Below are 12,602 nucleotides of genomic sequence, written 5' to 3' on the forward strand. Positions count from 1 at the left end.
AAATAAATAAAATAATAGAGAGTAAATAAAATAAAATGTAAAAAGAAGCTCAGAGGGAAGGGGAAAGTGGAATGTCAGGGAAACCCCTAGAGATCGTTGGATACTGCTCAGCTTTGCTGCAGAGGGCCTGCCGATGTAGGAGGGGTGCACCCTGCCTGAAGAGCTGGGGACCCACAAACGGGGGTGATGACGAGGAGAGTGAGCATATGAATGACTTGATTACCTAGGCTTGATCAGGTGGCTGAGAAGGATGTGAGATAAACCAACTTCCTCATTAGTTAAAACAACTCTTGTTAGCATTTTAAAGAGAGATTAAGGATTAAGAAACATACATGGACGGCAATTTGAAATATATGGCAACATTACCAATGCATGTGTCCTTGGATCAGGCAATGCTGCATCTAAAGTATTCTCATGCATGTAAAATGATATAAAGCAATTCATTGTAGCACTGTTTATAATAGAAACAAATGGACATAACACAAATGCCTACAAATAAGTGATTGTATAAGTATACAATAACCAATAAGCTGTTAAAAAAATAAAACAAGGCTCTTTATGTGCTAAGATAGAGTCACCTCCAAGATATAGAATGTTAAGTTGGAAAAGCCAGGAACAGAACAGTGTGCATTTCCTGCTATCAAAGGCTATGTGCATTTGGATTTGGAAAAAAAGATGGGGGTGATGAAGGGCGGAAGAGAAATATATACATCATTGCTTTTTTTTTTTTTTTTTTTTTTTGAGACGGAGTCTAGCTCTGTTGCCCAGACTGGAGTGCAGTGGCGCAATCTCAGCTCACTGCAAGCTCCGCCTCCCGGGTTCACGCCGTTCTCCTGCTTCAGCCTCTCGAGTAGCTGGGACTACAGGCGCCCGCCACCACGCCCGGCTAACTTTTTTTCTATTTTTTTAGTAGAGACAGGGTTCCACTGTGTTAGGCAGGATGGTCTCGATCTCCTGACCTCGTGATCCGCCCACCTCGGCCTCCCAAAGTGCTGGGATTACAGGCGTGAGCCACCGCGCCGGCCACATCCTTGCTTTTATGTGCACAGAATATGTCTGGGGTGATACTGAGGAAACTATTAACATTTATTGCCCCAAGAAAGACAAATGAGTAGGAGAACATGGAAAGAGAGGAACTTCTTACTGAATATACCTTTGTAGTTATTAAATTTTGAACTGTGTGAATTGTTACTTAATAAAAATATAATGGAAATTGTAGAAAGGAAATGAATATTACTGCAAGTTTAAAAAATGCATACTTGGTAAAATAAACATAATGTCAGCAGTATTCTGCTGTTGCTCTGGAAAATATATGTGAATCATTGAAATGCCCACTGTTTTAAAATTTTATATTGTCCTCTCACTTCCAAAAACTAGACTAGCCTGTGAAGCAAAGACAGATTCACCTGTCACCAGGTTCTCCAACTGGTCTCCTAACAAAATCCTAGTGATTCTTAAGCCAGTCTTAGTTCTGCCACTACATTTGAAAAATCTCTTCCCAATTTACAAAAAAAAATAAAGAATAGGAATGTAAAAAACTTTCATGCATGTCTCATCATTTTGGAATCTACTACTCTTTATCTATACTAGAATCCACCAGAAGATGGCATCAAACTTAATAATAAAATATATGTTGCTCTAAAAATTTGATACTGCAATATTTTATGGTATTTCACAAAGAGCAGAGGTTTCCAAGTGTTCTACCATCTGATATGCTGAGTGTTACTAAGCGTTCCTGAGATCATTTACAAAGCACTGCTTTCTAGAGCTTTCTAGTAGATCAGCGGGAACCTGGAGACATTACCACAGCTTCTCCTTCCAAGTGCCAGAACTACAGAAGAAAGATGGGGGGGAGGGTCATTTTACACATTTCTCCCAGAGGAAAGGCCCACGGCCCCTTTGGACACCTGTGCTTCAGATAATCTATAATTGACATGCTTCATATTTCTTCTAACAGCAAAGCAATCAAGAGAAAATGTTACCTGCTTCCACACATTTCTCATCAATCTTCATGTCATCTTCTATAAAAGAGTATAGAAAGGGAGAAACAGAATTTAAAATGTGTCTACATTAAAAATAAAATTCCCGGCCAGGCATGGTGGCTCACGCCTGTGATCCCAGCACTTTGGGAGGCCGAGGTGGGTGGATCACCTGAGGTCAGGAGTTCGAGACTGGCCTGACCAACATGGTGAAACCCTGTCTCCATTAAAAATACAAAAATTAATCGGGCGTGGTAGCGCACGCCTATAATCCCAGCTACTTGGGAGGCTGAGGCAGGAGAATCATTTGAACCCAGGAGGCAGAGGTTGCAGTGAGTCGAGATAGCACCATTGCACTCCAGCCTGGGCAACAAGAGCAAAACTCTGTCTAAAAATAAATAAATAAATAAATAAAATAAAATAAAATAAATTCCCTATGTATGTCAATAAAACTCATAAAATAAAAATAAAACTATGTATGTCAATAAAACTCAGTCCACCTTATGATAAATTTACTTTTACAACTATTGCTTACTTGGAGAGATAAAAAGGGCTCTCTTGTATTAAATGAAAATGTATGATGTGGGAGGCTATATAACATAAAATGGTTAAAAATTAAAAACCATAGGCTTTTGAATGCTGCACAGATTAGTTGATCTCTAAGCCTCTGTTCTCCGTCTGTAAATGGTGAGAGTAATAGTACCTACCATATAGGCTAGGACTGAGAAAATGCATGAAAAGCTCAGGCATATGGTAAGTACTCAATAAATGTGAATTCTCTTTACCTTTAGCTGAAGTATATATAAGAGAATAAAGGAATATAACTTTAAAAACTACTTATCCTAATTCCCAAAACTCTTTACAGCATGATCTAAACTCAGCTTGGAAGGTTGCCATCCGCTTCTCTCCTTCACGCATCATACACTACCATTAGAGTGGACATCACAGGAACAGTGCTTCCACTGTTCCCTGTGCCTGTCATGCTTCTAGGTCCATCCCGAACACTGATCAGAATAAATACCCCCTTGCAGAGCATTTTCTTCCTACTACCTTGAACTGTCTGCTACTGCACATCTATTTATTCTACATCTATAACCATTCAGGGGTTTGCCTTCTTTGTTCTCCTAGACAGCTTCTTGAAGGCAGGGACTGTCTCACTAGTTTTTACAGACTCTTAGTACAGTATTTTGCACATAGTGGGCAAATGATAAATTATTTCTTAAATTGAGTTTTCTTTTAAATATCAAAATAGTTGATTTGAATATAGGTTCTGAATTTTTTTTTCTTTCAGCACTTTACATCTTGTTTCTAACAGTGCCCAGCACATCCCAGGTGCTCAACAAATACGATTTAATAAATGAGGCTTATACATGTTCCAAAAATACATAGTCTGTAAAAGTGTAGTCCAAAGTATAGTCTGTAGAATAAGCTATACTATAAAGTAACACATCACCAGCCCTTAAAAACTCATTAATGTTTTTAAGTGAAATATGAAAAACTTTATGAAATAACACTGTTTCATACAGGTAGGAACACAGATAAACGAGTGGCATGGTTGAGATTTTCTGCACTGTCATTTGTTTACTTAAATTCATTTAGAGATTATTTTCCTAATTAATTAGATTAATTTAATTTCCTAGTTAAATAATTAGATTGTTATTAGCCATCCATAACAACAGTGAGTTCATTAGTTCCCAGGACATAACAAAGTTGTTTTTCCTTAGGGCAAACAAAGACTACAATTTTCATTTTTATTTTACAGAGGAAGGTACAAAAACCAGGCATGACTATCTAGTAACAGCACAAGAAGCTCTGACTTTTCTGACACTTGACTCTGGGATCTAAGATAGGGCCATTGATTTTGTTCTCCCCAAATCAATGATTCCACATTATCAGCTAGGATAATGTACTGAATTGTGTTCCCCCCAATATTCATATGTTGAAGCCCTTGCCCTCAGTATGGCTGTATTTAGAGATAGGGCCTTTAAGGAGGTAATTAAGGTTAAATGAGGTCATACAGCTGGGGCCTTAATTTGATAGAACTGGTGGCCTTATAAGAAGAAGAAAACACATCAGATCAATCGATCTCTCTCTCTCTCTTTCTCTTCCTCTCTCTCTCTTTCTCTCTTCTTTCTCTCTCCCTCTCTCTCTCTCTCTTCTTTCTCTCTCCCTCTCCCTCTCCCTCTAAGGATGCACAGAGGCAACACCACATGAGCACACAGCAAAGAAGGTGGCTGTCTGCAAGCCAGGAAGAGAGGCCTTACCAGAAACCAACCCTGCTGGAACCTTAATCTTAGACTTCCAGCCTCCAGAACTGTGAGAAAATAAATATCTGTTGTTTAAGCCACTTAGTCTGTGGTATCTTGTTATGGAAGCTCAAGCTAAGACCATGGCCTTATCACCCACCACTACCACACAGTTCCCAGCTCCCCACTCCCACCAAGGTCTATGCCTAGGCTCCCCTTCACAACTTTTAACAGTGCAGCCTGAAACATGACCCTGAGTAGACAAGCCAGAAGCAGGCACCCTGGACTTGTCCCTCTCTCCCTCTCCTTCTGCTCTCGCCTTCCTGTGTCATATACCTTTTTTGTTTTGGGGGGACACAGATTGGAGCCTTGTTCCCATAGATCAGCCTTCAAAAGTCATTCTGCAGTTCTCTGGTTTCCCTTTCCAAATTCAAGGATGAATTGTGGTTGGTGGCTTAGGGGACACCTCTTCTTTCCCCTCTCTGGAAGCAGACAGCATCTTTCTTTGGGGTGTGTGTGTATGTGTGTGTGTGTGTGTGTGTGTGTATGTGAGAGAGAGAGAGAGAGAGAGTGTGCCATCATAATGAGTCATCCAGATGGTTGGGCATGGAGAAGGGGAAAGGCTAGTAACTGAAGGTCCCATTTGTTCCCTAATGCAGGGCCTTTTAGACAGAGGGAATCTTGAATCCAGACTACACTGTTTGCAACTACTGACAACTGTTCTTACCTTCTCTCAATGTCAATCTTTTCATCCATATCATGGGAATAATAATAATAATTTCACTATGGTTTTATTGTTAGGTAATGTGTATAAAGCAGTTGAAACAAAACATCTCATCAGTTTCACAGTTTTTATCGAGTTCTTGCCATATGCTATGCTAAACTCTGGAGCTGCACATACATGTTGCTTCTCTTTTCTTTATTCCTCTCAGTGTTAGGACAATTATACTTTGCATGCATATCTTTGAATGACATATTTTTATAAATTAAGGTATTAATGACTATCACACTACTAGGTATATAGGAAGAGCTTAATAAATAGCTGAAATGAATTAAAGTGAATTTTTTAAACTACAAGAAATTTCTAAAAGACTTTGGAGATAAGAGTTTTTTCCTAAATACTATTTCTTACCTTCTTCCATAGAAATTGCTGGGTACAAGCAAATGATTGAAGCAGGGGGGATAAAAAGAACACAATATCTGTACTATAGTTTCTCAGATTAATTTACAATAAGAAATGTAATGTGTAAAAATTATTGTAATTAGTATTCTGGGTTCATTCTCTAGAAATTCAGGGAAGATTTAGTAAGAAAATGATAAATGAATACCTTATAAAACTGATACATTTGTGAACCTTGTTGGAAATGGGAATCTACTTGCTTCTGGTAAACCCCGCCCTCTTCCGTCCCAGCTAGTTCTACAAGGGTAGCATTCTATGAATTTCTGAATTAACATGCTTACTTCAGCATATTTTAGGAACCCAAATTTTCAATGGAAGGAAGAAAAGAAGACAGAGAGATGGAGAGAGGGAGGGAGGAAGGGAAAGAAAGAGGGAAGACAACTATAAGTGCACTTTTAGTAAATAACTTTTTACTAATCATTGGCAAACTAACATCAATAACATTTCATTAATAAAATTGCCCTATATCTTTGGACTCAGTAGCCTGCCCCTAATTTTTTTTGGGGGGGAGGAGGGTATGATAAGACTTAAGCAGAGCAGAAACATACAAAATAATATTAATTGTAGGATCATCTATAATAGTTGAAAATAAATGATCTTTCTAGTAGTTTAAAAAACAATCATGTCTATCGGAAACATTCCCTAAGAGAGGGGACCCTTTAAGTCAGTGGCTCCAAACCTGAGGCTCTGGACCTAGATATTTGTGAGGATAATAATAGAATATTGAAAACTATTTTTAGCATGGACTTCTGGAAAGCCTAATATAAATCACACAGGCCACATAAGCAAATTAAATGCCAACCAGAAGTTATACTATAGGTAATTATCAGATGCTGATTAGAAACTGTAATTAGCATTTTCATGTGCCTTTGACAAATGAAAGTTTGGTTTAAAATAAAACTTTTTCAAAACATGGAAGAAGTAACTAAAATATCACTATGAAGATTGTGTCATGAAAAAATGTTTCTGATAAGATGTTAAATGGCTGGCAAGTTGGCTGAATAGAAATAGCTCTGGTCTGCAGCTCCCAGCAAGATCAATGCAGAAGGCAAGTGATTTCTGCATTTCCAACTGAGGTACCCAGCTCATCTCACTGGGACTGGCTAGACAGTGAGTGCAGCCCACAAAGGGCAAACCAAAGCAGGGTAGGGTGTTGCCTCACCTGGGAAGTGAAAGGAGTTAGGGAACTCCCTCCCCTAACCAAGGAAAGCTGTGAGGGACTTTGTGGTGAGGAAAGGTGCACTCCAGCCCAGATACTACCCTTTTCCCATGTTCTTCACAACCCACAGACCAGGAGATTCCCTCAGGTGTCTACACCACCAGGGCCGTGGGTTTCAAGCACAAAACTGGGCAGCCATTTGGGCAGACACCAAGCTAGATGCAGGAGTTTTTTTTTTTTCGTACCCCAGTGGCACCTGGAATACCAGCAAGACAGAACCGTTTGTTCCCCTGGAAAAGGGGCTGAAGCCTGGGAGCCAAGTGGTCTTGCTCAGCAGATCCCATCCCCATAGAGCCTAGCAAGCTAAGATCCACTGGCTTGAAATTCTCGCTGCCAGCACAGCAGTCTGAAGTCGACCTGGGACACTCCAGCTTTGACAGGATAAAATTCACACATAACAATATTAACCTTAAATGTAAATGGGCTAAATACCCCAATTAAAAGACACAGTGGCAAATTGGATAAAGAGTCAGGACCCATTGGTGTGCTGTATTCAGGAGACCCATCTCACATGCAAAGACACACATAGGCTCAAAATAAAGGGATGGAGGAATATTTACCAAGCAAATGGAAAGCAAAAAAAGCAGGGGTTCCAATCCTAGTCTCTAATAAAACAGACTTTAAACTAACAAAGATCAAAAAAGACAAAGAAGGGCATTACATGATGGTAAAGGGATCAACACAACAAGAAGAGCTAACTATTCTAAATATATATGCACCCAATAGAGGAGCACCCAGATTCATAAAGCAAGTTCTTAGGGACCTACAAAGAGACTTAGACTCCCACACAATAATAGGAGAAGCCTTTAACAACCCACTGTCAATATTAGACAGATCAATGAGACAGAAAATTAACAAGGATATTCAGGACTTGAACTCAGCTGTGGACCATGCGGACCTAATAGACATCTACAGAACTCTATACCCCAAATCAACAGAATATACATTCTTCTCAGCACCACATCACACTTATTCTAAAATTGACCACTAATTGGAAGTAAAACGTTCCTCAGCAAATGCAAAAGAATGGAAATCATAACAGTCTCTCAGACCACAGTGCAATCAAATTAGAACTCAGGATTAAGAAACTCACTCAAAACTGTACAACTACATGGAAACTGAACAACCTGCTCCTGAGTGACTACTGGGTAAATAACAAAACTAAGGCAGAAATAAATAAGTTATTTGAAAGCAATGAGAACAAAGACACAATGTACCAGAATCTCTGGAAAACAGCTAAAGCAGTGTTTAGAAGGGAATTTAGAACACTAAATGCCCATGGGAGAAAGCAAGAAAGATCTAAAACTGAAACCCTAACATCACAATTAAAAGAACTAGAGAAGCAAGAGCAAACAAATTCAAAAAGCTAGCAGAAGACAAGAAATAACTAAGATCAGAGCAGAACTGAAGGAGATAGAGACACAAAAAAACCTTCAAAAAAATCAATGAATTCAGGAGCTGGATTTTTGAAAAGATTAAGAAAATAGACCACTAGCCAGATTAATAAAGAAGAAAAGAGAGAAGAATCAAATAGACACAATAAAAAATGATAAAGGGGACATCACCACTGATCCCACAGAAATACAAACTACCATCAGAGAATACTGTAAACACCTCTATGCAAATAAACTAGAAAATCTAGAGGAAATGGATAAATTCCTGGACACATACACCCTCCCATGACTAAACCAGGAAGTAGGTGAATCCCTGAATAGACCAATAACAAGTTCTGAAATTGAGGCAGTAATTAATAGCCTACCAACCAAAAAGAAGCCCAGGACCAAATGGAGCTTGTACCATTCCTTCTGAAACTATTCCAAACAATGGGAAAAGAGGGACTCCTCCCTCACTTATTTTATAAGGCCAGCATCATCCTGATACCATCAACCTGGCAGAGACACACAGAAAAAAGAAAATTTCAGGCCAATATCCCTGATGAACATCGATGGGAAAATCCTCAATAAAATACTGGCAAACCAAATCCAGCAGCACAGCAAAAAGCTTGTCCACCACAATCAAGTTGGCTTCATCCCTGGGATGCAAGGCTGGTGCAACATATGCAAATCAATAAATGTAAGCCATCACATAAACAAAACCAATGACAAAAACCACATGATTATCTCAATACATGCAGAAAAGGCCTTTGATAAAATTCAACACCCCCTCATGCTAAAAACTCTCAACAAACTAGGTATTGATGGAATGTATCTCAAAATAATAAGAGCTATTTATGACAAACCCACAGCCAGTATCATACTGAATGGGCATGGATGAAGCTGGAAACCATCATTCCCAGCAAACTAACACAGGAACAGAAAACCAAACACCACATTTTCTCACTTATAAGTGGGAGTTGAACTATGAGAACACATGGACACAGGGAGGGGAACATCACACATGGGGGCCTGTTGGCAGGTGGGGGCTAAGGGGAGGGATAGCATTAGGAGAAATACCTAATGTAGATGATGGGTTAATGGGTGCAGGAAACCACCATGGCACATGTATACCTATGTAACAAACCTGCACATTCTGCACATGTATCCCAAAACTTAAAGTATAATTTAAAAAGAAAAAAAAAAGATGTTAAGTTTAAAAAAATAAAAAGTGGTATTGCAGCTATTACTGTAACCATCTAAAACATGTATTCACCACTGGAAGTTAATATGAAAATATTGTCATTGAGAAGGCATGTTTTCGTTTGTCAAAAACTGCCTTTATAGTTGTCCTCATATCTTTTCAATAAGAAAATAAAAGGAGGCCGGGCGCGGTGGCTCACGCTTGTAATCCCAGCACTTTGGGAGGCCGAGGCGGGGGATCACGAGGTCAGGAGATCGAGACCACAGTGAAACCCTGTCTCTACTAAAAATACAAAAAATTAGCCGGGCGAGGTGGCGGGCACCTGTAGTCCCAGCTACTTGGAGAGGCTGAGGCAGGAGAATGGCGTGAACCTGGGAGGTGGAGCTTGCAGTGAGCCAAGATCGCGCCACTGCACTCCAGCCTGGGTGACAGAGCGAGACTCCATCTCAAAAAAAAAAAAAAAAGAAAAGAAAAGGAAAAGTAATTTTTGGCTTGGAGAAGGGAGATATAATAAAGTGGGTGAGGCTTGCCTTGGGCAGATCTGTGATGTTGGTACTTTTTGTGCCCTTCTAGTCTCCTCTCTTTGCCTCCCCTCTGTCCTTCTGGTGCCCAGTTCCCTCCCTTAACCCCTTTCCAAGGCCCGCCTGAGGGCCATTTCAGAACGGCCTCGCTCAGTAGGCTCAGCTGGCCTCTGCCAAGCCACAGCACCTTTAATCAAGCATTTGCCACCAAGGAGCCTTTACTCACCACTCCCCAACTGCTTGAATAATATTGTCTAGTAATCAAACTGCATTCATTAAGTAACAATTCCACCCCATATTTATTCACCAAAGGCATACACAATGGTTAATCAGTGCTTCTGAACAGTGTGAAGATTAAGTCCTCTAAGTTGATAGAACCCAAATGAAGGTATATGTGTAGTTATGCAGCCTTGCTTGCCAGTCATGTATAATGCACATATGAGCTGTGGAGATCTTGGAGCGCCTCAACCTGGGGAGGGATGTCTTCAGGTGTCACCAAGATAAGAACATATGCATTTTCATAAACTGAAAACTCTTCTAAATCCAAAGAATGAATGTCAATGGTAGGACTTTAGATGGCTGGCTGCCAGGGAGATTATTTGGGGGCAGTGGGGACATTTAGAGATCTCCTGGGCAGGAAGCCAGCCCTGGGAGGGAGGAAGCAGGCTCCCCCAGGATGCACATGCTGGGTCTGAGGTAGACACATACTGAAATTGCCTTTGTAAAAATTACATCAGTGAGAAAATTATGGCAGTGGGGGAGATCCGATCTAGCCCAAGCTCCTCTTGCTTTTAGCTTTCAAGCTGCCTTCATTCCAGGGTTAGCTTTGAGAGATATTTTATTTATAGTTTAAATGATAACAGTCCTTCCCCTAAAACTCAGTTGCCTTTATAAAGTAATGAGAGTCCATCAGGTTAGTGGGAGGAGAGGAGCCTGAATTCTGCTAAGGTGTAGACTGTCATAAGATATGCAATTTCCCCAATAATTCCTGCAAATAACATCACTATTGTAGAACCTAAGATTGGCCTTTTGTGATATCTTTTTAGGTTTTTTGCATGTCTGACACCTGTGGCTCCATCTAGATCCACCAACCAATGGCTCCTGGGACTCCACCCAGAAGCAACTCAGTGCAAGAGGACAGCTTCAACTCCCTATGATTTCATCTCTGATCCAACCAATCAGCAGCAAGTGACCATTGAATAGCCACCCCCACCCCCTCCCCAAACTACCTTTGAAAAACCCCTAATCTAGGGCCCTTCAAGGAGATTGATTTAAATAACAACTCCATCTCCCACGTGGCATGGCCAGCCTCACATCAATTAGACTCTTTCTTTACTGCAATGCCATGGTCTTTATTTGTGCAGCAAACAGGAAGAACCTGTCAGGCAGTTGCAATACTCACATAGGGTTGACTTGAGGCAGGTGTGAGGCTGGTACGGCTGAGACCACCAGAATTCCCGTTGCTTCCTATGGGGGGAAAAACCCGTGAGACAAAAAACAAACAAACAAAAAACACTTTTTGTTAACCCAGGTGAAACAGACCCAGAACAACGACAAACAGAATGTTTCTTAGAATTCTGCTGCCTTCACCCAAGTGAAAAGGGTGATTTCTTCTTCAAATACATTGTCAAATAAATTTTCCAAACATATAGGCTCTCTCATCTCTTTTTCTGCCTCACAGGATCTTTTCAGAACAACAAAGACTTAGAGTGACAATCTTGCCCATGATCACAAGTTTGCACATGGAGTTTCAGTAAATGACCCATGGTAAGCATCTCAGGCATGTTAGCCTGTCTCTGCAGTCTCCTTCGAATTCTCATGACATGTTCAGGTTTCCCTCTCAGGCTATTAGAGGCTCTCTACAGTTTCTATAGATGACTCTGCTCCTTTCTTGATCTCTAGAATCACCCCTGGGCTCCAGGGCAAGACTTCACCTTTTCTTGGCACCTGAAACCGCTGTTGACTTGTTCTTCTTCCCTTGAGTCCCCCAGCAATTTTTTCTGGCAGGTTTTCCTTGCCTTGCCTACTTCAAAGCAACTTTCTAAGCAAAGTTGCTCTTCCTTCTTTATTCAACACTGTGAAGTTTGGAGCAAGAGAAGATTTTGAAGACATTCTGTTCTTTGTATTCCCAGAACTGCAGTATCACCTTTACCTGGGAGCTTGTGAGGACTGCAGAATCTCAGTCCCCACCCCGAGACTTCCGAATTAGAATCTCCATTTTAATAAGAGCCCAGGTAAGTCATATGTATGTTAAAGGCAAGAAGCTCTAATTTAATCTCTCAAACTTTGGAATACATCTGAAGTGTTTGTTAAAATGCAGATAATCTGGGCCTCCCAGATCTCCTGCCTCCGATTCCCTGGAGATAAGTCCAGGGCATCTGCATGTTTAAATCAAACTCTCCATGTGATTCTAATTCACAAGAGAGTTGAAGAAGGGCCAATTTAATCTACCTTCCTCACTTTAGAAATGAGGAAACTGATCCAGGGAAGTCAAGCAACGTGGTGGAGGTTGAACAGTTAGCAGCAGGAGGCATCTATGCTATAATCTACAAAGTGATGGACTGGGAATCAGCAGACCTGGGTTCCAGGCATGCTTCCCCTCCTCAGGATCTTGGACAAATCTCCTAACATCTGAAACTTAGTTACCCACTTATGAAATGGGGCTCAGCGCATTTGGCATTGTGTGGACTAAATGATACATGAAACCTTACTGTAAACTCAATTTGCATGGACATGCAGGGCATTCGGATTCCTTAATTATTTGAAGAGATAACATATACACATAGTAAAAACCTTAACAGTATAAAAAAGTAGGCCAGGTGCGGTGGCTCATGCCTGTAATCCCAGCACTTTGGGAGGCCGAGGCGGGCAGATCACCTG

At 40.6% G+C, this 12,602-nt stretch overlaps 1 protein-coding gene across 5 annotated transcripts in view; it reads right to left on the minus strand.

Annotated features, from left to right (window-relative positions):
- Window positions 1-12,602, minus strand: part of MPP4 (MAGUK p55 scaffold protein 4) — a 48,322-nt gene that overhangs the window by 17,907 nt on the left and 17,813 nt on the right. For 4 of the 5 annotated variants that reach the window (XM_055290211.2, XM_063644916.1, XM_055290210.2 and 1 more), the window contains exons 10-12: window positions 11,125-11,189; window positions 5,358-5,375; window positions 1,983-2,021 (exon numbers count right to left, since the gene is read on the minus strand). In XM_055290211.2, coding sequence (XP_055146186.1) covers window positions 1,983-2,021; window positions 5,358-5,375; window positions 11,125-11,189 — 122 coding nt within the window. The remainder of the gene's footprint in view (window positions 1-1,982; window positions 2,022-5,357; window positions 5,376-11,124; window positions 11,190-12,602) is intronic. The other variant, XM_055290212.2, reaches the window with a different exon arrangement.

This window comes from Symphalangus syndactylus, chromosome 8, assembly GCF_028878055.3.
Source record: "Symphalangus syndactylus isolate Jambi chromosome 8, NHGRI_mSymSyn1-v2.1_pri, whole genome shotgun sequence".
In the NCBI taxonomy this organism is placed as follows: domain Eukaryota; kingdom Metazoa; phylum Chordata; class Mammalia; order Primates; family Hylobatidae; genus Symphalangus; species Symphalangus syndactylus.